At 38.2% G+C, this 26,641-nt stretch overlaps 3 protein-coding genes across 5 annotated transcripts; 1 reads left to right on the top strand and 2 right to left on the bottom strand.

Annotated features, from left to right (window-relative positions):
• Positions 1–2,943, bottom strand: LOC126790427 (uncharacterized). The gene is made up of 2 exons (XM_050516649.1): positions 2,604–2,943; positions 1–1,870 (listed from the first exon to the last, which is right to left on the bottom strand). Exons 1-2 carry the CDS (start codon positions 2,682–2,684, stop codon positions 776–778), a joined length of 1,176 nt encoding a protein of 391 aa, XP_050372606.1. The 5' UTR covers positions 2,685–2,943; the 3' UTR covers positions 1–775.
• Positions 2,944–19,140: 16,197 nt separating this feature from the next.
• LOC126790201 (BTB/POZ domain-containing protein At1g67900) lies at positions 19,141–22,641 on the top strand. 3 transcript variants are annotated; one of them, XM_050516358.1, is made up of 5 exons: positions 19,141–19,273; positions 19,796–19,958; positions 20,063–20,132; positions 20,232–21,506; positions 21,926–22,641. In XM_050516358.1, the coding sequence occupies exons 2-5, from the start codon at positions 19,900–19,902 to the stop codon at positions 22,442–22,444; spliced, it is 1,923 nt and encodes a 640-aa protein (XP_050372315.1). In that variant the 5' UTR covers positions 19,141–19,273; positions 19,796–19,899; the 3' UTR covers positions 22,445–22,641. The 3 variants fall into 3 exon arrangements, with proteins under 3 accessions (XP_050372315.1, XP_050372314.1, XP_050372316.1); XM_050516357.1 differs by having other exon boundaries at positions 19,192–19,958; XM_050516359.1 differs by having other exon boundaries at positions 19,213–19,958; positions 21,953–22,641.
• Positions 22,642–24,681: 2,040 nt separating this feature from the next.
• On the bottom strand, positions 24,682–25,077 carry LOC126792392 (uncharacterized). Its single transcript, XM_050518821.1, has one exon. The coding sequence runs from the start codon at positions 25,075–25,077 to the stop codon at positions 24,682–24,684; it is 396 nt and encodes a 131-aa protein (XP_050374778.1).
• Between the last annotated feature and the right edge of the window lie 1,564 nt (positions 25,078–26,641).

Genomic DNA, 26,641 nt, shown 5'->3' with positions numbered 1-26,641 from the left:
TAAGCAGAGCAAACTTTCCATTACTAAGTTTAAGTTGAGCAGAAATTATGTTTCATACAATTCCCTCGTATATTAGTACCAGAACCAAAATGCAAGGCTTTTGAGTCTTGAATGTATGTTGATGATTTTACACGGTCATGCAACGTTCAGTGATAATTTGAACAAATACCTGAAATGACAGGATGAAATGATGAACCTAATACTGTAAAAGTCGCATAGACTGCATAGACTGCATTATATATCATGCAGTTTGATCAATATAAGATCTAAAAGCAATTCAGATTGTCACGAACAAAGTCAGATTCACCGCATAAACGAATAATGTCTCATGAGCAAAATTTTCCCAACAAGGAAGGGTAGGCAGTAGGCACCCCTTGTACTTATAATTTCGGTATATCCATGAATCATTCAATCTCAGAGATAAGAGAACATAAGACTTGTGACAACTGATTCAAGCCCAGAAGCAAGCTCTTCCCTTCCAAATAGATAGGCATGCTCCACCTTTGTACTAAACAGAACTCCAGTAAAAGTTATGTGCACAACATTACCCTAAAGTTATGTACACAACATTACCCTAAATGCTCAAAGGTCTCTGTTCAGCCCCGAAACCTTTCCAAAGAATGAGATATAAATGTAGCTGAGAATGAGGGACAGCTATGACAGCGATACACCAGTCATCGATTGTTCGGTTGAACCCATCATGAGGAGTCACAAAGCTGCATGACCAACTATCTTTACAGCAGACATCAAAAACTTACTGAAAAGAGGGTGCTCACTAGCTATCTCTCATGCAATTCCCAGGCAATAGGAATTTATACTTCTCCGCATTCTCCAACAGATAGGATGGGAGATGAACAGCTGAGTAGGAGTGAGGAATAGGACCCATTTTGCCGATGATTTCTTTGAATGTGTACTCTTCTGGAAGCATATCAAACAGATCATCTCCATTGCATATTACTCTCTGAACTCTTGTAGGGTTGAGATACTTATTGAATCTGATTCGATCATTGTGACTATATGCCCTCATCTTAAATATGAACTCACTGATTTTGCGAAAACAAAAGCTGCAATGCCACCCTGCATCTGCCAGGACTTCATCTGTCTGGCGAAAATGCGCATATTTGGTCACATTCTCTCGATACCTGTGTACTGAGGCCCTCCAACTGTTATTGTCCACAAGAAACTCAAAGGAATAAAGATAGTTCTTCAGCCGAAGATGAAGAACTTCAGGGATATCATCACACCACCTCAGGAGATTGATAGTGTGCGCGCTTGGGATCTCATCCACATCTGACATTATCAACAGGTCATCATCAGTAATACCAGCTATTTGGAGAAGTCTGTCCAATGCTAATCGCTGATACGCCTCCTCAACAAATGGATTGTCCCCTCTCTTGGAATGTCTTCCAACCGTCCCATATTGCAACCGGGGTTCAACAAAATCAAACAGCTCCCGATTTGTTGCAAAATGCAGAGGCTTATGAATTCCAGAAAATGTTGAATTTGACTCCAGAAGTACAAACTTGGTTATGTAGGGATACAATTCTTTCCATCGTATTGTAAGGATGTCCATCTCATTACTGAACAACACAGCATCGTAGACACGCCTAGGGTACTCGCGGATGCCCCAACCGTGAAGTTTGCAGAGCTTCTCCATGGACACATTCTCATGGTAATAGTGTGGGATCTCATGGAAAGGTTTGGGCGGTGATTCCCACAACGGCCGCAAGAAGTAAGAGATCTTCTGTCCATGGGCGTATATGCCAAAGATGCATGTTGGAATAAGCATGATGAGCAGGATGAGAGCTCTTAAATCAAAGCCACGGAGAATACAACGCACTCTTGACATGCTTATTAGTCTACCTGATTCCTGCAAAATAGCAAAGCACATAGAAATCAGAAACCTACAGGCATATTCCCCAATCAATTCAATCATAGAGCTTTTGTATCAGATTCACACTAACAATTTTGTTGGTTCCGCACAAAACACTAACAGTAGTATTTCTATAGGTTTCGACTTCTCCAAGAGCTAAGAGGAGGACGGGAATCGTGTAAAAAAGTGAAAGCTAAGATATTAACTTAGCTGGGAAAGATAGGAAGAAAGAAATATGGGAGTTGTAGTTAAGACCGGTCAGATGGGTGGCACAGAGATTTCAACTTGCCTATATTTTTACCAGTCCGAGGATGATGAAACTACTCAAAGCTAAATGGCTCACCAAAAACATACTTTTATTCAAGAAAAATCTCAGCCCAAGGAATAAAGTTGAAAAATTCATGATTTTTCATGTTTTTACAAACCAAAATTTATATTTAAGAAAGGCACGGTTATATGTTTCTATGATCTGATGACCAAACACCAGACTATGTAATCAGACCCACACAAACAGGGCCAATTACGAAACAAGTCGCGGTAAAAAATACAGTAAAACTGGTCCTGATTCAGTTCAAATCTTTTCAACACAAATCTAGTCATGTTTGAATCCCATTGCGGCGACATTATCTGCGCGACCGATAATCACAGAGCCAGAGCAAACAATAACCCAAACCCACAAATCCACTGCAGAAGATAAAAAAAAATCATATAATCAAACCAAAAAAAGTACCTGGCCACAAACATCAGCGCAGTAATCGTCCGTCTTCTTAGAGCAGTAAGGACCTCCTCCCTCACCCATCATCCACCACATTATCTAGATCGATCAAATTCTACCAAGAATATGCTCCAAACCAGATTCCGGCGACTGAGATAGTATAGCAGAACTCCTTTATCCTCCCCAGCTAGAGTCGAACAGAACAGAGCAGATCAGAGAGAATAGAGAAGGTTTTGGGTTTGGAATGGAAGAATGAGATGAGAAGTGAAGGAAGGGTTAAGGAAAGTAGAAGGCTTTGTTTGCTGATGTTGTTGGGCTGTGGCCACTCTGGTATTGGGTGGCAGTTGTCAACACAACGCAACTCCTCTCTCTCCCTCTTACACCTACACACAATTGGAGCCGTTTCGCTTGTCTTCTACCCCTCCCCCACCCCCTCTTTTTACCATAATGCCCCTCTCAGCGTGGGGGGCCGTGTCCTCGGGGGCAGGGCGGTCATTACACCATGTGGAAAAGGAGACGGCTTTGGCTGGGTCTGTCGGTGGGGCCCAACGCGGGCGAAGACGTTAACGCCTTGACGAGGTGTCGTCTCCTGGTGACAATTGGTGAGAATTTTGCGGTGTTTGATCACGGACACGTGGAACTGTCTCCTTGGGGTTATGATATTTTGTGTTTCTGACGACTATCCCTAGGTGGACGACTAGCTCTTTACCATTCACTAATTACTAATTACTAATTACTTAAGTTAAAACGATGTCAATTGACTCGCCGGTAAAGCTGATCGACTGGTTCGTAATGTTGATCGACACAAATTGACTCATGAAAGACTTCAGTTAGCTCAGTTGAAGCAAGTCTAGGACAATTTTAATCGGCTCGAAACTTGTAATAAGAAGTAGATGAGTGTAATATGAAATATTGTATGAGAACATGACATAATTTTAATTTGTGCAGGTGTTGTAAAAGAGGAGTATGTGTCGTCAATTAATTGAGAGTAGTTGATATCCTTGATCGACTCAATTGGACTCATAGTCGACTCAGTTGTGGATGGTAATAATTTTACACAAATATGACACGGCTCACTAAATGTAGGCATGATATAACTCATAATACGAATGCGACTCGCATTTAATACTGTCTATCGAATATAAATCTGAATGATATAATTAAGAAAAATAAGAAAATTATGTATAAAGGTCAAGATTGGTATTTGAGGTGTGGTATCCTACCATTGAGGTTTGCGAAATTACTCAAATTAGGTTCTTCATCGGAAGATAAGAGGGAAGCTGAGGTTGAGATTTGGGGGAGATGGTGGCCAAATAAAATGTTGTGGTTGAGGGTTAAATAATTCGGATACTATTGATTCCGGAGAAGCACATGGGTTACAATCATTGTGTGACTCACATTATTTTCTATCGATTTCGAATAACCCTATTAAGTCTTCTGTATTATTGTATTGCTCTTTCAATTGTGTTTCTATGATATTATTTGGGTGAATGAATATGCTTGAATGGTGGTGATTTTGGTGAAGTGGTCACTTAATGTTGCGATTTCAGTATACATTTCTTTCTATGACCGGTTCGATCACATTAGGTAATTGATCGTTTCGCTTTAGTATGATACAAGTAAAAACTAGCGCCCTAACTTCGTCAAATTGTTCTCTCGCCGTCAAATTACCTCTTCTACTACCAAAATATAGAGAGCTCCTTCTAAAACGAGTACTGATTGTTCGAAGTCGGAACACTTCCTTCCTAGAATCAAGACGGGTCAACCACGAAGTGCATGCTATAAAGACGTACGTGTAGCCCTGTATGTGTAATCAAAATAGCCACCTCCTATATATCGATCTTGAATCGGTTATATACTACCTTATCTAGCAGTTGCTACCTTAGCTATATACCCTCAGCTCGCCATGATGTCCAACGGAGCATCCAAATTCGATTGCGTATATAAGCTAAAAATGGGGCTGGAGCTTTCTAGGGCATGCATTTCCTCCCCATTTCCTTTGTCTTTGATTTAGACTTTGAATCTTTCATATAATCATATCTGTATGAATTTCCTTGGCTCCTATACGTGGAAGTCTTCGAGCAGACCCAGAATCTGCCATCTGTGGCCATGAAAGCAGCTAGCTGACACCTATTACTATATTCTGAAAGTAACATTTCACTGTTAGGAGAATAAACTAACCTAACGTTCTTGGCAAATGAGTAACTACTCCAGAAGTGACGACTTGACCCAAGCAGCCAAGCTTATAGGTCAATGCAGACTTTGGAGTATGATCGAAGAGACGACTTATGACTCAGGACTCGACGTCAACCCCAGACTTGTTCTTCATAATTTACGCTTAGGCACGTCTGACTTGTAGTGGAAATAAAATTTAATATACAGCCTCTCTAACAGTTGGCTCAAGTTTGATCGATTCGACGAGAAAACCAAAGGAAGATACTCGCTAGGCCACTCCATTTACTTGTTCTTGTTACATGCATTTGTTATCGTCAGGTACCATCTATTTGGAGTATGAAACATATAGAAGTTTTGTTTCTATTAGTATTGACTTACTCTGTTGGTTTTATTAACCAGAGTTCTCATGATCCAGGAGTGCTCATGATCCAGGATCAGGTTTAGACTTTCAGTTACAGTTGTTTTTAGCTATTTCGGACTAATTAGCATAGGGTTATCAATCTTGCGTTTGACAATTAATGTCCGTTATTTTTCAAGCCAAGCAAGTAATTAAGCATGCTAAATTACCAGGTGTTAATCATCTTACACTTATTATGTGACGATATACGTTTATTTCTTGTGTTTCTTTTTTTATATATATTTCTTGTGTTTCTCCATAGGCTAATCTTGAGTCGGAACCGACGTGAGCTTGATCAAGATATTTGAGGTTTTCTTATTGTATTAACATATTAGGGTATTCTGCATATTTGGTTTTCCATTCGCATATGTTTTCCTGCTCAAGAGAATCAAGCATAGCTTTATGCAGCTTGGCTTTACAGCAACAGGTCATGTGCTGCATATTATTCTTTCCATGGTTTTCTTGCATCTTTCTTTTCGGTCTTTAGGAAGACACACATATAGACACTTTTCCATGGCAAAGGAAAAGAGATTAGTTAGGGAGCTAAATCATACTTAAAAGGGTTGTAGTTAACTATAAAGTGTCGAAAATGCATCATTGTACACAAGCTAAGCAAAGCTGGGTGGATAAAGGTTAAAGACGAGGAAGCTAGAACATATAGTTATTTAAGCAAATTGGTTTGCCAAATGCCAACGGTATAATCTAATCGCACCTACTTGGGTGGACCTTGCTGCTAACGGGTAGTTCATATATAGCTATTAGCAAGCGCATAATTAATCAAATGAAACTCATTGCCATTGGAAATATCTAATAGTTCTATACCTCACATGATTTGCATAAGCATATTCAAGAATCAAATTCTCATTTGTAACTATGTGCTGTCACGTACTTGTATATAATCGATTCCTTAATTTCTTTGATTGGTTTCTTACATGAAGGTCTACCTAAATGGCATATATCCAATTGGATGTAGTTTTTTTTTTCTTTCGTTTTGCTATATAAGTAGGTCTACCACCGTCTTTGCATGTGGGATTATAATCATATTGATTCTCCTTTTATTAGATTGTATTATACAATCTATCAAATATCATACACACACAGAGTCCTATATTCTATCATAATTATCATACATTGATTCTTATTGGACAACTTTGTTACAAGCTAAACATGGAGACATACATTTGCATGCATAAGATTGATTCCCCTTACCTCTTGCATATGGTTTGTCACCATTCTCCATATGTTCTATTCAACCATACCAAAACAAAACCTAACATTTGAAATGTAAACAAGACGTCCATGCGAACTTGAGAACAACCGAAAATGATAGAATTCTTTTGTGGCATCTTATTGAACTATCTCCTTGCTGGTTGCCTGGTTCAAAAAAAAAGATCTCCTTGCAGGAAATGGGTGAGTAGCAAAGCCGGTGGACGAGATATTGGTAGAGCCGTCGAGGGAAATGGTGTAGAGATGAAGTTGATGGAGGGTGTAAAGAGCAAGACGAAGGTTCAGTATATAGAAATGGGCAGAACAGAAACTTAAGGTAACTTAAATGGCAATAAAATCAGAAAAAGAAAAAAAAAGCCCAAGCTAAGGTTGAATATTCGGTGCCTTGATAATGGGCAAGACAAAAAAGGCTTCCCAGATGCACCCATAGAACTTCGGCTTCGCTTTGTTGGACCATGGCCTCTTTGTATACACCAATACTTCCATCCACCGGGGCAAGGAATTTTAATAACGAGCAAAATCTTGCCAAATGTTATAAACCCCAAACATGCTACAGCTATAATGAATTTTTACAAGCGTTAAGCTAATCTATAAGGGATCCACATCTTGGAGTTAATCGATCTCTTAAGTCCGATGACTTAATATGAAGCGCGCAAGCAATAACAAAAGCCATGGTCTAACTAGCTAATGATCAAGTGAAGATCGATAGAAACACCATTTGCTTACTTTTTTTGTAGTGACACGATGACAACAATATATCTCCACTATTGTAACCGGAGGCCCTCGTTTGGTATCAACAGCTTCTCTAATCTTTCAAAATTCTGAAAAACCTCATTTCCTATAAATAAGTTAGTCCATATAACAAATATATTGGAAGGGTACTATGGTAAAACAAACACAAAATTAAAATAAAAAGATAAATATATAGGATAATAGTTGAGAAAATAAGGACCATGATGATAGTAAGTTTTCAACCAGTATTAATAGGGAGTAGGAAGATTAATCGTGTTAATGCACAGGGTAAAAGGCTAATCTATTTAATTCCAGAGAGAAATGAGAAGACTGTAGATCGATCGACAATGCCAAAATGCGCAACATAGCTTCAAGTTGGTTGAGGAGTGACATTCAAGGGACAAGGAGGCAAGGCTGCACGTGTGCAATCGAACCGATATGGGTGTGGCTAGAGGGTTTGTCATTGCTCCCTTACCAACCGGCGGCCTGGCTCCTACCGGAGAGGGAGAGTTTGCATGTACTTGACTAAGTAATGAAGCTAGCTAGCAAGATAATGTGCATGGAAGCGTGCATGTGTAATGTGTTGTTAGTCGGGTCTCTCTGTTTGCTCGATCACTTTTCGATCTTGTCAAATAGTATGCCATACAAATAAACATACAAGGCTGATGGGGCTAAGTGTTGTCACCCACTTATCTGGGCATCTACAGCGTTTCTACTGTGTTATGGAGCCCGTCCATCATCCCCTTCCTCTTGTTGCCTTCTGTGTAGGATCGGATTCATTATATGATCGAACTTGTTGTTTCTAGATTAATGCGATAAAAGTAATGTTCGATGTAGAAGGCACATACAGCTTTCTGTATTAATGGTGCAGATATTGATGCATGTCAGTTCAATTAGGGTTCTTTCTATAATCTTCTCAAACAATGGTTCTTAATTTGACAACGATCGATTTTGCATCCAAAGAAAGTATTTGCTAGTAATCTTTGAGAATTGCTAGCTAGGAGCACTCATTAAAGTGCACATTTGAATTCCCTTCCAAAAAAATATACACTTAAATTTAAGGGTCGGCAATGGATCGAGCTAGACCCATTCCGCCCTATTATTACCGGGCTCAGGGCGGGCCTCGATGATTTTATTTTAGGGTCGGGCCGAGTTTGCTAATAAAATCAAGGCCGACGGGCCCGGTTTTATTAGCTTTTTCGGGCCAAGTTTTTTTAATGGGCCGAGCTGGACCCATTATATTTATGTATAATATATATTTTTTATAAAAAAATATGATATGGTAATTATTTAATTAAATATAATAAACAATATAACTAAATAATTTAATTAATTATCATATATAACAAATAAATACATATAAATTTTTTTTTTAAAAGCTTTGACCGTACTTTTGATCAGACTTTTAGGACTAGGTCAGGCTTCGGTCTTAGAGATCCAATGGGCCGGACCGAGGTTTTTATCCTGTTTTATACCCATAAGGCCGGGTTTTGATTGGACCGGGCCGGACTACCCATGGAAAAAGCCCGTGGGCCAAATGATGAGTTAAATTTGTTGCAAAAACCTGCTCGTACGCAAGGCGGTTTAATAGAATTCATCAACACACATCATTCCTCTGTGCCCAATGGCAGAACTTCTTGGAGGCCAAAGGGGTGCATGGCCCCTCCGGCGAAATCCCCCCTAATTAGGTGTTAATATTATAATTAATGGTACATTTAGTGTAAACATAATTAATGATACATTTAATGTATATTAGCCCCTTTAAAATCTTTTTTTAGATTCCGTCACTGTCTGTGCCTGACCTATGAATCAATCACTACTACGATCTGCAGCCATTTTGGCCACAGGATCCACTGTCAGTAGCAATGATATCACTTAATGTATATATATATATATATATATATATATATATATATATGCTGAAAAGGCTAACCCTAAACCTTAAATCAAAGAAAGCAGAGAATGGAAAACTACTCATATCATGATCGAATGAACTGGTGCCAGACCCTAAAGTCTATCTTATCAACCTCAATTAACACTTTGACAGTGGTACATTTCTTTTCTTTCCCTTCTCTCGAATCGATTTCAGAGTTGACCTAGACTTGCTCTCTGGTGCTCATTGCTATATATGGGGCCAGAATGATTACCACTATATATGGATCTTTTCTTTTCTGGTATATGCTATGTTTTTTATATTATATACACATTGCTAGCCCATGGGATTAGAATTTAGAACATCTTATTCTATAGCGACCTTAGTGCTTAAAAGCAGCTGATTTCAAAACCCAGCTACCAGATTCTGCCAACATCAAAACACCCTTTTTTTTTTCATTTTTTGGCCAATTTTGCAATTGACATTATCAAGAGGAATATCGTTACACATGAATGATGAAATAATTGGTGAACTTTCGACACAAAAGTGAAGGAGAAGTTTTCATTTGACCCGTTTAGTAGAGCTCATCATGAATATCTGAGTTGTTTATCCAAATGATCCCAAAACTGAGAAAGGAATTGTTATTTCTTCTTCAAGATTATGCTAATCTATATATGACAACTTTAATCAAGATGATATTAATCCATACCAGTTTCGAAGAACAATTCTTTTCTTCCCACCCGTTGCAAAACAAAAAAAAATAGGGGTTGTGGTCTTGTGGAAATAGTGAGTGTACGCATCTTCAGTATATATACGAGTGCAAATTTCTCAACGACACGCCCTCTACAGGCTCTACTTATGCCTTTGCAGTCTTTCTTACAAATTTATGTTGCAATGTCTCTCTAGCTAATAGTTATGTTCATATAGTCAAAAGGTGTTTGTACTTACTATTAGCTAATAGTTATGAAATTTATGTTATACTCTCTCTCGTAAGCTGACACATAAAACGGACTCTTAAGAGATTGCCAAAACGTGGTTCATCTAAGTAAATCAACTTCAGTATGCCTAATAAAGATTAGAGCAATAATCATGCACCTAGTACCTAAGCCCCTCTCCGGCCAGTGTGTATATTTAAAACAAACAACCTATCAAGATTTCCCCTGCCTAAAAGAGGAAGCTACGAGATCAAGACAAAGATCGGGATTGAACCAAACAGAGAAATAAGACAAATCTCCAAGTACTTTTCTACACGCTTCTCCGCAGCGCTCCCAAGTCCTTACATAAAAGAGGAACAGCTTTGTGAAAGGAAGAAAGAAAACGAAAGTATTGGCCTTTGATCAAATCAATGAGCAATGACATACTTGTCTTGCACTATTCGATCAACAGGTAAACCGAAAACATGAAACAATACCTAGGAGCTAGAAATTCTATATTTTCTTGGGTCCGCGAGTGATTTTCAAGCCACCAAACAACCAAAGGCAAATGGCAGATGATGATGTTCAATTGCCAATGCAAATTTGATAAATTAAAACATGCTTAATTGATTATGATAATTGGATTACTACTAATGAATCATCTTCATCATCATGCATATAAACAGAAGCTTGTTAATTACCTTTGATTATAGTCAATGATATGATAAAGCTTGACTGAAACACATTAGTCAGTTCAAATACTCGATCATCATCCTGCCCAAAACATGCGTTGCATGCGATTATATGCATGTCTTTGACAAAATGGAGGAGGTGGGTATCTTGGGGAAGCGAGATGTCCCCTTAATCATTTCAAGTTTACTGTGTTTACCAACTAAAATTTGTGACTTAAGCTCGATCCCAAATTAACCTTTTGATCTAGTTGACTAATTGCCTCCTCGACCTAACCATTACTTGTCCGTAAATTAACCTTTGATAATTTGATCTAGTGTTCATATATGAAATCTTGAAAATGATACACTTAAACTATGGTATGGTATCTGGAAGCTTAATTAGAGAAATCTAATTTTCTATTTTATCATATGCATGCATTTGAGAGAAGTATAGGGAATTCTATGTTAAAAAGATGGAGAATTCTGCTTACTCTTGGGGTTTCATCAATTCAGTCCTCCTGAACATTCAATTTAATCAGAAAAATCCTTGTACTCTCCAATCTCATCTAATTGATCCAGCCGTTCACTAGTCCGTCAATTATCTCCATCCACTTGCTAACGTGGCAATGGAAGACCAGCTTGTGGGACCTTTTGTAGGGAAACTTCAAGTACATGACCATCAGTTGCTTTTCCTCCAATGGCGAAACCAAGAACCAGCCCAAAGACCACACCACGAAACCCAGTACCACCATCACCACCCCGCCGTTCCTCTTCCACTACTTACTCACCACTATCCTCTTCTCCCCCAAAACGCACTGTTTCAGACTCCCCAAATGCTCCTCCACCTCATCACCACCTCCACTCCTCCTCCCCAATGGAGGTGGTGATGAGGTGGAGGAGCGTTTGGGGAGTCTGAAATGGTGCGTTTTGGGGGAGAAGAGGAGGGTGGTGAGTAAGTAGTGGAAGAGGAACGACGTCGGTGGTGATGGTGGTACTGGATTTCGTGGTGTGGTCTTTGGGCTGGTTCTTGGTTTCGCCATTGGAGGAAAAGCAATTGATGGTCATGTACTTGAAGTTTCCCTACAAAAGGTCCCACAAGCTGGTCTTCCATTGCCACGTTAGCAAGTGGTTGGAGATAATTGACGGACTAGTGACGGGTTGGATCGATTAGATGAGATCGGAGAGTACAAGGATTTTTCTAATTAAATTGAATGTTCAAGGAGACTGAATTGATGAAACCCCAAAAGTACATGGTATTTAGCAGAATTTTCTCCTAAAAAGATAAAAGGGAAAAACAAAGTGGAATGAAATACGTATTAGCTACACCCACATGGTGTTTTTTAGATAATCTAAACTTAGATTTTTTTTATGAGAACTGTGTTCCGAAAATGAAATCAAAAGTGTAAATAAATTAATTTCACTTCTCAAGATGAACAAGATAAAGAAAAAGCACAAAAACCCTAGAAATAAGATATTAAACTTGGCGGAACATGTTAGTACAAATATTAACTACGTGGCATTCGGTAATAGTTTCATATCTATATTTTCATTATTTACAAACACAAAGAGGATGAAAATGTGTTTGTTAAAATAATTCTCAATACGTTAAAAAATGAAAATTAAAAATATCTTCAACTTTTACAAAATGCAAATGCTTAAGAACCGAAATGCTTAAGAAGCCACTTTCAGCTTAAAGTCAGAGCTCAATTTTCACTCAATCAAAGAATTAGATGGAGGCAATCCAAAAAACAACGTGATGACATACAGTGCAGGCCAACAAGAAGAGCACTCTGCCTTACTCTTGGGAGTCTTGGTGATGACATTAAAACATATTCTACTATTTCTACGTACGAAAATGGGATAATTGCAGCAGGCTTTGCTGTGCTTATTGGAAGCCATGTGGGATCCCTCAGATGCTTAATTGTTCATGTTTGGATTTTGGTCTTTTTCTGGTTCATTTCTTGTTTAGTAGTCCTCCGTGGACAGAAATAGTTACCTAAAACAATACCAACTTGGAGATGATTGTACGCTATAACCAACGTGATCATTTTATATGACAAAATTGCAATCAACGTACTGTTACTTATAATAGATCGTCATGATATGGACATAAAAATTAATAATTAAGCATGATAAACGCAGTGAATAGTACAGTTCCCTCAGTTGATTAAATATATATATATTTTAGAATATATAGTTCCTTATTTTATTTAAAAGCTAAAGAAAATACAGAACAAGAAGAGATTTTATATACGTTGTATTGAAACAGTAGTATCATCAAGCACTTTTACGCATACATCTCTCACGTGTGAGATGATATATATATATATAACGTCTCTATCCAGAGTGAAGTTTCACTCTGAAATTACATAGTGAAGTTCCAATTTTGGCACACTTTTCGGTCAATTTTTTTCACCATAAGCGATTCAATATTTAGGTATGCTATTCAAGATCATATCTACAAAATTTCATCTAATTTGACAATGGTTTGAGCTTTTAAAATTGAGATTTACACGAACGGTTCACGTTGAACAGTTTTAATTCATTCATTGATTTAATCTAATTTTAATACTTTAACGATGTCCGAATTAGATGAAATTTGTATATATGATCTTGAATAGCATACCTAAATATTGAATCGCTTATGGTGAAAAAATTTGACCGAAAAGTGTTTCAAAATTAGAACTTCACTCTATAATTTCAGAGTGAAGCTTCACTCTGGATAGGGACTGATATATATATATATATATATATATATATATAGTTCTCTTTATGAGCAGATTCCTGCTTTGAAATTAAATTGTGGAGGTCATTGTTTGACTATTTTCGGTCATTTTTTCACATCAGTAATTAGATATGTATGTGTAGATCATCCATATAAAATTTCATTCAATTTGGTGACCGTTTAAGCTTTCACAATTATAATTTACAATAATGGTTATAGTTAGACAGATTTGGTTGGTTCATAGATTTAATAGTGTTTTGATACCTTAACAATCACCAAATTGAGTGAAATTTTGTATAGATGATCTACACATATATATCTAACTACTGAATAGTGAAAATGTGACCGAAAAACTAGTCATATAAGGATATCGGCATTTTAATTTCAAAGCGGGGCTTCGCTCTCTACTAGCTAGCAAGAGAAATACTAGCTTTTACTAAGTGCTAATCCTAGCATGAGTTTTGAGATGGTAGAAACTCAATCACAATGAAGAAATAGATACTTTCTCAAGAATAATTCTGGGGATCGGTAATTAGTTTATATAAGATTAGTGTCGCAAAATAAAATAAAATAAAATAGACTAATTAACTACACTAGCTCTCTATCTCTGCTCACATGTTATACTGGTTCATTCTCTTTTGGGATTCAAGATTTGTAGGTGTGCATGTTACGGCATGTATACTTCCAAAGCTGCACATATAGTACGTGCACTGGCTGAGCAACATATATGATTCTGATGCTTGCCTTGTTGTGTTCTGTGTTCGAGATCGATGCTTTGTTGTTCCTTCTTATGACTTGTAGCATTCGATCTCATTTACACGTACAGGCTATTCTATTCACTGTCGACCAAAGTCTCTTTCAGCTTTTTTCCAATGTGGAATTGTGGTGCCCTCTCTATTCCCTAATAAAATTCTTACCCCAGCTAGCTTGGAATTTCGTAACAGGATCTCTATGCGTATAATTCTGTGGGCTCCTTGTGTTTCTTAAGAATATATCTAGCTTTATAGAAAGTTATATAACCTAATAACCTATATCAACATACTTGACTCTCTTGGTGAAAATTTTGGCAAAATCGTTTTTTGGTTTAGCTCTTTTCTTGTATATAATCTGTTATTCTTAATTTTTTTCTTATCCATGAGCGTCAAAGTTACGTCATAATGGTCATATAACTGGTATAAGTTAGTAGATTACACGTACTATGCTTGAGCAAGAGCATGAGTTGAGTATGAGACCAAGGTCTAGTACGGCCGCAACTAAACCCTTTCAGATCTGGTATATATGGAAACTGTACAGTTTAGAGTTTACAGTAGAGGACTGGATTAGCTGGGATGTTACGGTGGGGTTAATTAGGGTCCCATATTGTCTGTTGGCTACCCCGTTGGGCGGCACGGTGAGGACCATTACGGCTATTATTTGTGGAACTGTTTGATTCATCCACTTTCCTCTATCTCGATCGCCTAGCTTGTAGGGTGGACATCAGCTTTTCCCCGCCAAATACACACCTCTCTTTCTTTCTTAACATTACTCGACCATTGTCCTCAGCATACTTGAGACTCGTAGAATATCAGACTTGCCTGCTGAGTTAGCCCATGTAGTGCTGATGGGCAGAAAGATAAGTTTATCCAAATAGTTTCGACACTTGCGTCACACGAGGTTGTGATGAGATTATAGATCTCACATGAGAAAATGAAGATTAAACTTTGTTAAAGAAGTTATAACGGTTTGGACCATCTATCTAGTTGAGTTTGAGTCGCTCAAATTATTGCAATTGATTTTAGTTGTCAATTTTAAAAATCCTAAAAGTTATAGCTCTACTATTCACAAGTCAGTCGTGGGAAAGCTATACTGAAAAGCATATGTCCATGTATTAGATTATTATCAAAGAGAGATATTATAATCAAATACAAAAATGAATAACATATAAAAAGATTTAAAAAGGTTAAACGGTTAAAGAGACGTGCAATTATATGAAAGCCATATTGAAGAGAACGTGTATTCATAATTAAATAATGAACTAAAATGTTAATGAGTCTGTTGTGACTTGTGAACTCACAAGTCATGCCTCTCATTTAATGATGAGAGACTATGTCACTAGATCAATAGTGAGATTGTATTAAAAAAACATATTAAGAAGAACGCATATTAATCATTAAATATATAAAATTTTAATTGTACATATATCATTATTTAATTGGTGAAAAAGATAAATTACTAGAGAGAAGAATTTTTTCATTACCATCATAGTACTCCGTGATAATATCTAGTGGTCTACCATTGTAATCATAAATTTACACTTAGATAAACGTGGTCGCACTGAAAATTTCTAGTATTTTATACGCTCACATGTCATATTTAAAGTTAAAAAGAAAAAATGGAAAATGGATGATGTTAAAACAAACGCAATCCCTAAAACATCAGAGAAGGTCAAAGCCTCAAATATCTAACAGTCAAAACTGGCCAATTGCCTGGATTTGAGGTAAGTGAATTAAATGTTGGGAAGCGACCAACAATCCCACACATACAGATCAAATAATGCCGATAATCCCCCCACTTTGGCGTGATTCGAGTCATCACCAATTGTCTCACGATCCGAATAGCTCTACCTCGACCACAAGCATCTTGTGACCCCAATTCAACTGGGAGCTCCACCAAATTCGATCATACGAGACACCAAGTCCCAAGCGCAACCTGGCTCTGATACCAATTGTTGTGCGGAAGCGTTCAACAATCCCACACATACGGGTCAAAGAATGCCGATACTCCCCCCACTTTAGCCACCCGGTGGAGTTCGGGTATGAGGTTTTTCACAAAAGGTCTCGGCATTAGTGTTTGTGGTATCAATCCTTATAACCCAATGATGACTCTTCATCTTTTTCAATGTGAGATTCCAAATAGCTCAAATCTAAGCCAATCAATTTCCAACATTAAAGACCAGTGAGGTATTGATCAAGCCAAGACAAGCTGAGTTCTAAGTATCTGAACGACATTGATCAAGACTTTTTTTTTTGGTCAATATTTGATCAAGACTTAACATGCAATGAGTCTCATTCTCTGCCTGATTTTGCCTGAACATGGTGCAGCCGGAAGCAGCCCGTGTACATGTTCTTTCTCTTTCGATGAATCAAAATGTCCCCAACACACATGCGTGCCATCAATTGCTGGTTTGTTTTTGTTTTCTCTTCCAATTGGATACTCGTTGTCTTCGATCAACTACTTCTCATTCCGTACTTGTTGAGACTTGCAAAGTTGCCAATGGGTTCTCCAAGCAGGTAAATAACCATAAATGATGGTTGACAATGCGTTTAATTAGTGATCGATATATGTGAAACCTAGCTAGCTCTTGTTGAACTGAAGGCTTCAACTTGGATCATAATTCACAGATGAGGTGGGGTTAACTTGCCTCCCCCGGAAGTTGAAGATGTCGACATTTGGCTCATTTTTCTTACAAACCCCAGAAAACACATCTCATTTGATCCGGAACTTAACAATCACAAGACTTTTCACACTCACAGAAATAGTTCGATTCTAGTTTTCTTCGGTTTAGGTCTTAGTCCAGGTTTACGTAGTAATAGTGTTGTATGCGACCATATGGCCTCTGCATTCTTGCTGCCAGTTCTCACTGCTCAGTTGCACAATAATGTTGTAGCTATCATGCATTAATCTTGTGCGATACATATAAATAAGATTTTATATAAGTACATATTTAGAGAGTCAGAATCATAAGCTCAATGTTTAGAAAATGTGGCCTTCCTTGCTGCTTGTCAATGTGTTCAACTCATTGTTGTAACTATCATGCATCAATCTTACAAATATGAACAAAAATAATATCCCAAAGCTGCAAATCCCATAAATAATTCGATCTGTAATCTGTGGAAGATGACCTTCAACTGCAATATTTAGCTATTTTAGCCTTGCATTTATCAAAGTTTAGGACGAAAAAAGCTTTCAGTTGCCCTCATTCTAACATCATCATATGCATGTTGTCTTCACCATCACACCAGTAGTATTCAAATGCTTCAGTCATGGGCCAGATGCCATTACTACAAGAAGGGTTAGTTTCGATATTGAACTAAGTCACAATGGACAGTAATGGCATTTGGTCATCTGTATGATATGGTAGTGGTGGAGAATGGCTAAAAGGACTTAAAGCCTCAAAAGCCTATCTCTTTGATAGTGATACACATATCCTCTTCTTTCCTTTACTTCTTCTATAGTATTTGTTGATGCAGTGGAATTAACCCGTTGGAATCCACTAATGGCAGCTTTCAATCCATAAGACTAGTTTTCTCGAATTCACAAGAAATTCTGGAATTCACCAGGATAATTGAGAAAACTCAAAGGTTTATTGATATAAAAGTCGTCCCAATATAAAAAAAATGATGCTTATATATGCATAAATAACCTAAACAAAATCAAAGTCATACTCTAACATTAAAACCTAAAGAATCTAATTAAAAAGGAAACAAATTAACCTAAATAAAAAGAGTTATAAAATGAAAATATAACTAGCCTAAAATATTAAATCCCGAATCAGAACAGTGAACCGTCATTATTTGGCTTAAATCTGACGGGAAACCCTAAACTAATGTGAGTCTTGTAGATCTCGTCGTTTCCATTTCAGAAAGGTATTATGCGTCTCAAATGGACATTCTAGCTAAAATCTACTGAAATCTAATTCACCAATTAAAATTTGGAATTTCGTATGAGCAACTCTAAAAATTTAAAAAATCATCTTCTTAAATATTTCAGTACAATGTTCTAAAAAAACGGTCTAGGCGGCCGCCTAGGCGCTAGGAGGTCACCCACCGCCACGCTTTTTGTCTCGGCGGCCATATGTGGCGTTTTGTGAATTAGGCGGTCCTAAGCGGTTCTAGGTGGTCCTTGGCGGTTCTAGACGGTCTTAGGCGGTCCTAGGCGGTTCTGAGCGGTCTTAGGGGGCTCTATTCAGTCCTAAGCAGTCATAGGCGGCCATATTCAGTCCTAAGCGGTCCTAGGCGGCCCTATTCAGTCATAGGCGGTCTAGGCGGCCCTATTCAGTGTTAGGCGGTCTAATTGGCTCTATTCAGTCCTAGTCGGTCAACCATCATTTGACATAAAAAAAAAACTAAAAGAGGCCGTAGCTCTCACTCTTTGTCTATTTTTTGAAAACTGAATCTCATCAACAGAAGAAGAGGAAAGAAATATGAATATTAAGTTTGAGTTCGATACTGAATGAGTTAGGAAATAATTTGGAGAGAAATAAATTGAGATTTAGTATTATTACATTTGTTTCATTATTTATCTTTTCTTCAAATATTTTTATGGACTTTCTATTTAAGTTATGTGAATTTAGACTATTTTTAGTATTTTTAAAATTAATATTAAACATCATTATATATTTTTAATCATTAAAATAGTTTAAATATATGTATAAAAATAAATAAATATTTAATAATTCAAAACCGCCTAGGCGCCGCCTAGGAGGCCGCCTAACCGTCTAGGCGCTAGGAGGTGGCTGTCCGCGTGCATACCGCCTAACGCTTTTTAGAACCTTGTTCCAGCAGCTAGTAGTTGCCTTACAACACGTGAATTACATATATTCAAATCAGTTTTTTTGAACCGTTCGCCGCTTCATTGCCTTATATTATTCTAATTTAATTTACTCTCTCCTTGTCATGTGTCATTTGTATTCCTTTCAAATGCATACATAATACATACATTCATCTTTAGCCTCTTTTTCCTCTGATATTCACTTTTAGAAATTAACAATGCAATTCCATAATGATAGTGTAGAAAATAGAGTTTGACAAAAATAATAATCTGGAGGCTTAGAATTGTAATAAAAAATGGAGTGGCAATGATGAGAGCGAAGGGCACAAGTGGGCTCTAGACAAGCACGTGGGAGCTGCCTTTTGATATGCACGCTGGCATGTCCATACTACTTGCTAGAGAAGAAGGCCTCAATCCATTTTTCATCTTCAAGTTACAGTAAAAGAGAGGTGAAATTTTCTTTCATTTTTCAGGGTCAATATTCGATTTCCTGACAGTTTCTGTTTCTGGGTTTGCTTTAAGTTCATATTTTGATCGTAAAGATTCATACTTTGAAGTTGGTCTTGTTTACTTGGGTTTTGAGCAGCTTTAGTTTGTTTAAGCTGGTGTTCTTTTAAATTTGATTAATCTGGTTGGCTGGTTGGAGGATTTGGTTGGTATTGCAGTGACTTTGGGTTCTTTGTTTGCATGTCCAAGTCACATGGGGTATAGAATTTGACTGATAGGACCTGGACTTTGTGTTTTTGATCCTCAGTGTTTTTGTCATTTTGGCTCTTTCTGATATATATATATATATATATATATATATATATATATATATATTCTATAAATGAAACTCATTTAGTATCACACCCTCCTCAAGAAGAGTTCTTGGTTTTCCTTTGTTCTTGGATATCCTCCCTCATCCAAGAAAATTCTATTTCCAGTTCTTTTCTCTTTCAATGTTGTGGAATTCTGTAATTTAGTTTTTGGGGTTGAGCTCATTTTGGACAAGTTCTGTAACCCAACAAGTGGAATATACAATTCAATTATGTTGAGGACAAGCTGATGTGAAGGAAACCAATAGCCATGAAGTTTATGAAACTTGGATCTAGGCCAGATACTTTCTACACTTCAGAGGCTGTGAGGTAAGATAGCACCTGATTATATGTAAATTTACTCTTGAGATATGCTGCTGTCATTAATGAATTACAGGTTGTTACCAAAGTTCTAATTTTTCTGCTCAATTCAGGTCAGTTTCCTCTGAAGTTTCAAGTGATCTCATAATTCAGGTGAAGGGGCGCAGATATTTGCTACACAAGGTACAGTCATTAAGTTTCTCTAATTCCTATTGAGTGTTGCAGCTGAGTGTTTTTTTTTCTTTCTTGAAATTGATTCATCCATTTTCATATGTCACACAGTTTCCACTACTGTCAAAGTGTTTGAGGCTGCAGAGGCTCTGCTCTGAATATGCAGAAACCTCACCACAGCAGATAATCCAACTGCATGATTTTCCCAGTGGAGTTGAGGCATTCGAGCTCTGCGCAAAGTTCTGCTATGGAATCACAATCACCCTTAGTGCCAACAACATTGTAGCTGCTCGCTGCGCCGCAGAGTACTTGCAGATGACTGAAGACGTTGAGAAGGGAAACTTGATATACAAGCTTGAGGTTTTCTTCAACTCATGCATACTTCATGGCTGGAGAGACTCAATTGCCACTCTACAAAGCACCAAGGCCTTTCCTCTGTGGTCTGAGGACCTTGGAATCACAGGCAGATGTATAGACACAATTGTCTCCAAAGTCCTAACACACCCTTCGAAGGTTAGCTTGTCACATAGCTACTCCCGGAGGGTGAGAGATGATGTGTCATGCAATGGTGCCGAGAGCCTGAGGCATGGCAAGCCTGGAAACAAGGGGTGGTGGGCTGAGGATATAGCAGAATTGGGAATAGACCTTTTCTGGAGGACCATGATTGGTATCAAATCTGGTGGAAGAATACCCTCTAATCTCATAGGTGATGCATTGAAAATATATGCAGCAAAATGGCTACCCAACATATCGAAAAATGGGTACAACAAACAAGCAGCATCGACATCTGATTCTGATTCAGACACAGGGAATGATGTGACTTCAAAGCATAGGCTGATTTTGGAGACAATTGTGAGCTTAGTTCCAGCTGAGAAAGGTGCTACTTCTAGTAGTTTCTTGCTCAAACTGTTGAAAGCAGCCAATATTCTCAATGCTCCTTCCTCTTCCAAAATGGAATTGGCTAAAAGAGTTGGACTCCAGTTAGAGGAAGCAACAGTTGGTGATTTGTTAATACCTTCTGTACCATATGAAGCTAAGGGTACTCGATATGATGTAGACATTGTTATGACCATTTTGGAGCAATTCAAGTTACAAGGGCAGAGTCCCCCTACTAGTCCTCCAAGATCCAAGCTGGGTAATTACCAAAGGAGAAGGTCTAGGTCAGCTGAGAACATTGATTTCGAGTTTCAGGAGAGCCGAAGATCTTCTTCAGCATCACATAGTTCAAAACTGAAAGTGGCAAAGCTTGTGGATGTGTATCTTCAGGAAATTGGTAGGGATGTAAATTTGCCTCTGGCCAAGTTTATTGCGATTGCTGAGTCATTACCAGAATTTGCCAGGCATGATCATGATGAACTCTACAGAGCTATTGACATTTACCTAAAGGTAATTGCTTCTTTAATTTACCACTATTCCATTTTGCATTGTGTCTAGACTTCTGGGTATATTCATCATCACAGTTTAGGATGTTCTTAAGGTAAATGACAGGATTAGGTTGTAAACTTTCCATTATTCAAATGTTTGGGTTTCTACGCAAAATTAGTTTCACTGTCGCATTTTAGGTTGTGGGTCAGCATTACCAGTAGATAACCAACCCTTGACCTTAAAATCATGTCACGGTCATAATTTATTACTAATAGGATTAGGTTGACCCACCAGTTATTTAGCAGGAATCAATCCACAATTTGTTGATAACATTTTTGTGCATCCCCAAATTTAGAATTTTGGATCAAACAAACTGTGATTGAATTTAGTCTGATTCTTGTTGATGTTGAGTGTTCTAACTTTAAATGTATTGATTAAAGTTGTTATATGCTTGGACATCAAATCAGGCACATCCAGACCTGAACAAGAGTGAAAGGAAAAGGCTGTGTAGAATACTAAACTGCAAAAAGCTGACCATGGAGGCCTGCATTCATGCTGCACAAAATGAGCTACTGCCACTGAGAGTGGTGGTCCAAGTTCTCTTCTTCGAGCAAGCTAGAGCGGCCATGGGGGGCGGCAAAGTGACCGACTTGCCAAGCAACATAAGGGCTCTTCTGGCATCACATAACATTGATCCAACACGGCCACCACCGCCCTTAAGCGCCTCTAGCATCATCCCTGCAGAGGATCAATGGAGTGTCTCGGGCCTTAAATCACCCAAATCGAAGATGTCAACGCTACGTATGAAGCTAGAGGAAGATGATGATCTTGATGACAATGGGATTGGGAGAAGCTCAAGGCTTAAAGCTCTCTGCTTACTGCCTACAAGACCCAAAAGAATGCTTAGCAAGTTATGGTCCAGCAACAGAAGTAGTACTACTCCAAGTGAAAAGAACTGAGTGATTTTTGTTTAGCTGTCAAGATGGAATATGGCAAGTCCAAAGAATTACCATATACTATGCTTCTTCTTCTTCTTCTTCTTCTTCTTCTTTCTTCATATATTCCTTGTAACTTACTAGGAACAAGATTAAGAATCCCAATGTGCATTGTTTATGTAATCTCTTATAATAAGAAAGAAGATTTTCAGTGATCAAAATCTTTGGTAATGAACAATGTGGGACCGAATTTTGTTGTCTGTCTACAAATCTGGAACACCAGTTCTTGTCTCTTTGCTGCAAACTCATTGGATCCTCACCATGCTAATCAGATTTTTATTCTTGGGAGTGAGTTCCCGAATCAGACATAATACACAAGTGCAGTACTGGAATTAAATCATTAATCAAATCGAAATTTGATTCCCCAGAAATAATAGAATGAAGACAGCAGTGAATTTCTTATTTGCTAGAGAATTCTGTTTAAAAACAGAGATAACAAGATATTGAAGATACTATAAACAAATGTACCATGAACACCAAGAGACAAAACTCATTACCTTGAATCAACAATTACACAATATCAAATCCAGTGGTTCTGTTCCAAATTGTATGCTCGACAGTAGAAATTAGCTTTGCTTTTGCATTATTCAAGCTGGATTGGACATGAACCTACCTGGGAGGCTGGGACTGTGATACTACATGGAATTGGTCATAATGCAAATACCCCAAAAGGCCAAAACCAATAGATGTTTGGCAACCAGTACAATGCTACTCCCAAGTCATCAAAATCCCACAACAAAAGTGACTGGAGACATGCCTCCCACCACATTATTATTGTTTGAGAATGTGCATATCCTAGTCAAAATGGGTCAGAACTAGTAGATTCCTAACAACTACTACTAAGTTGCAAGCTCACTATTGTGCTCCAAAAATTTGTTCTTAGGGAATGTCATTATGGTCAAGAATGCACAAGCTGAACAATGGTGGATTCTGTTGCTTGTTTAGATACTTGCCGTCTTCCCCATATTCGGCAATGTAATTGACTTGCAGTTGCAGACACAAATTAACTGGTGCAGGGTCACTTTCATTGTTCAGTTGATGAGTAAAGTTCCATGTCTATCAACCAAAAAGGATTACGTACCGCCAACTTGAATGGAATTTCCATTGTTGGAACGGTCGGCGTATGGAGTCGTTTGCTCACATGAAACACTGAGATCAAACTTTCATGCTGAAACAGACATGTCAGTGTTCCAAGGGAATTAGTACAGAGATAGTCGAACTCAATTTTTGTTCATTGCTTGTTTCATGCAGCATCAGATTTGGTGCTTTGCTTCATCAATGTCCATGGTAGGTGATCCATGTCCTTTCCACATCATACCGTCATCCTCCCCCACCCCCACAATCAAAGTTGATTAATTCAACATTCCAAGGCCTTCGGTAAAATTCTCTTATAGATTGCGCTTAATCGCTTATACGTACATTATACGTAATCAAACAAGATTGGAATTAGATTGTCCCAATCCGAACCTAGCCTGAAGCATCTGTTTAGGAGTGTTTGCAGTAGAAGCAGATTTGCAGTTATTGCTTAATGCTTATACGTGCTCTTCTTGTAAATGTACTCCAAAGAACTTCCGGAGCAAGCACATATTGGATGGTGCTCTTCCGTATCTGTGATTATTGTATCTTGCACATCAGAGAGAAGATCATCTTATAATCTTAATTCTAAGTTAATAGTACATACGTTTTTGCAGTGCTTTTGTAAGAAGCACATTATTTCCTCCCAATCCCTTGAATTTTTGAAAATGTACTGTTTTCTTGAGAAGGATCAACCGGGTACTGCGTGAGCTTCTTTAGAATGCTATATGCAAATGCTTTTGTAACTCGTAAAACACATTTCTACTAATCCAGCAAATAGTAACGCGTTGCTTTCAATATGGTAGCTGCTGCAAATTTAATGTTATATATGGTCTCGGTCGCATATCAGGAACCCGGCCAGACCATAAATTCCATTTCCAGCTTTATTTGAGGGACTAAAATTATGGATGATAAAAACAATTAAAGAGAATGCAATGTCTCACACTCTACCTCCAAACCATATATATGTGATTATGGGAGTAATAACTAATAACAGCAACAGCGCACTTATTTTGCCAAAAATTCAAAAATCGAATTGTCTTGCTAGCTAGTATTCTTATTTTTAAACATTATTATAAATTTATGATCATACTCGTGAACTTTGTAAATGAGCAAGTATCGGCTAGCTAGCTTGCAGCCGGCTTGGATGTGGCCTCCATTCTACCTGGGCGCGGCGATGATGATCCATATTCCAGGCTGCTCCTTGTCCTCTGGAGGCTCGGCGTTTTGAAACTCGCAGACTTATTGAGGCTGGGAGAACGGTGGAGCCTGCACCGGAATGAACCAACGTGAGTGGTTGGGGAGCAAAGGCAGTTAGCACTCGGCGTCGCCCTAGACATGCTCTGCTGCCTTGTAAGCCCGTGTTGATGACCACATGCGTGGCCGCATGCAATTTCACGTGGAGTACTCGGCGGCTCATCTACCGGAATCTCCACCTTCACGATCAAATCCTGGTCGCTGGTCTCGTTCTGAGGATCATCCATTCTATCAATCTTCTTCTCTTCCTCTTCAGTTCCCTGCATGTTTCATTTCATAAAACACCTTCAACATGCAAAGATACACATAAACCAAAAGCTTCTTGCTTTTTAGGTACAGACGGATAGAAAGAGAGAAAGGAAGAGGTAGACAAGATATAGATAAAGATGGCAAAAGGGTGGTGCACTTGGGGACTCACTGTGATTTAAAACCTTGATGATGAGGCAGTAGTAGGGATGCGATATCTTGTAATTATTTGCTTCTATATCTCCTTTTTTCTCTCACGGGTGTGATAATCAAATCCATTAACGTCCCACCTACATCTCTATCACTTTAGGTAATGCTCTAACCACTTTCTACTATCATCATCATCCATAAGATGGAGAACACTGCGGCCCTCCCAAAACATTAGCTAAATTTTCCATCCTGTTATTTTGCAAAAGACCAGCGTATATCCACTAGTAAATAGGATCATCCCCAAAATTTGGGATAGAGCGAGGACATGGTCAATGAGAATCTTAGGGATTAGGACCAAGTCCGGCAATACTCCACAGATGAAAGCCCCAGAGCCCAGAGGTATGGTCTATGGAAAACAAATATTACAATTAGCTCAATAAACACAGAAAATTGATGGTATGTTCTGAAAGATACCTCTATTTAGGGTACGTATCCTCACAAATTCAAAGTACACATTCTCGTGGGTGCATGTCTTTTTCTTTTCTTTCATTTCGCTTTGAGCTGAAGGAAATGGGCCATCAAATGCCAAGCTTGCCTTTCCTAAGGGATTCACAGACACACTGTGACCCTGCAACTTGTGATTTTGGAAACTTGTAATGCAGCATGCAAAATTTTAAGAACCTCAAATTAATGGATATATCATTATTTGGACGAAAATCTATGATAAGCTCGTTTATTTGGGCTTCCACTGGCCCAGCAACCTTGGAAATAGCCAGTTTGAAATTGTGGCTCATTGGGCTTATCAAATCACCAGTCCACTTCCATCTTCCATTAGATTGATGCTAATGATCGAATGGGAGCTTCTACAAGGAGCAGCTTAAAGAAGTCATTAGCTCAAAGAAAAGATAAGTTACTAATAAATATTGTATGGTAGCCCCTCCCCACATTGTTTCGGTGAACTGCAACGTAAAAGTCTAATCTCGATTCTTATATACTGGTCCATCCCCTATAGATCTCACTTAATAATAATTACTTTTCAAAGAGTTACGTACTTAAACCAAGAGATTAAGACCCCTAACTTGTAAAGGCAAGGGCTCTTTCGATGAGTTCATTGAGTTGGGGTTGAGAGATGTCCTCTCCTATATACACCTAGCTCATTTGGTCTTTTTTTTTTGGTCTGAATAGCTGATTTGTTCTTAATCAAGTCGATCAAATCTTGTACCACCGCTTAGTTCGATCATCCCTTGCAAAAGTTATCGTAAACTTTTTTTAATTCTAAGAGTTTGGACGACGTGCAGCTTAATTTCTGGTCTGCGATAGAGATTACTTTGGCTATTGGTCTCGTCGCTCTAAAATATATCGCATGTCTCCATACATGTATGATACCGGCATCCTCAAAAATCATGATATTGTGCCTGTTTATAAGACGTAATA

The sequence above is a fragment of the Argentina anserina genome, chromosome 4 (assembly GCF_933775445.1).
Source record: "Argentina anserina chromosome 4, drPotAnse1.1, whole genome shotgun sequence".
NCBI lineage: Eukaryota > Viridiplantae > Streptophyta > Magnoliopsida > Rosales > Rosaceae > Argentina > Argentina anserina.
The sequence above is the reverse complement of the archived record's forward strand: the minus strand, read 5'-3'. Positions and strand labels throughout refer to the sequence as shown.

What these genes read in the sequence shown, in the direction of transcription:
- LOC126790427 (XM_050516649.1), bottom strand. Translation starts at nt 2,684, where the DNA reads ATGTGGTGGATGATGGGTGAGGGAGGAGGTCCTTACTGCTCTAAGAAG. An exon ending in GCGCTGATGTTTGTGGCCAG is followed by an intron (nt 1,871 to 2,603) that starts GTACTTTTTTTG and finishes GCTATTTTGCAG; the next exon opens with GAATCAGGTAGACTAATAAG.
- LOC126790201 (XM_050516358.1), top strand. Translation starts at nt 19,900, where the DNA reads ATGAAGTTTATGAAACTTGGATCTAGGCCAGATACTTTCTACACTTCA. An exon ending in TACACTTCAGAGGCTGTGAG is followed by an intron (nt 19,959 to 20,062) that starts GTAAGATAGCAC and finishes TGCTCAATTCAG; the next exon opens with GTCAGTTTCCTCTGAAGTTT. An exon ending in GCAGATATTTGCTACACAAG is followed by an intron (nt 20,133 to 20,231) that starts GTACAGTCATTA and finishes TATGTCACACAG; the next exon opens with TTTCCACTACTGTCAAAGTG.
- LOC126792392 (XM_050518821.1), bottom strand. Translation starts at nt 25,077, where the DNA reads ATGCAGGGAACTGAAGAGGAAGAGAAGAAGATTGATAGAATGGATGAT.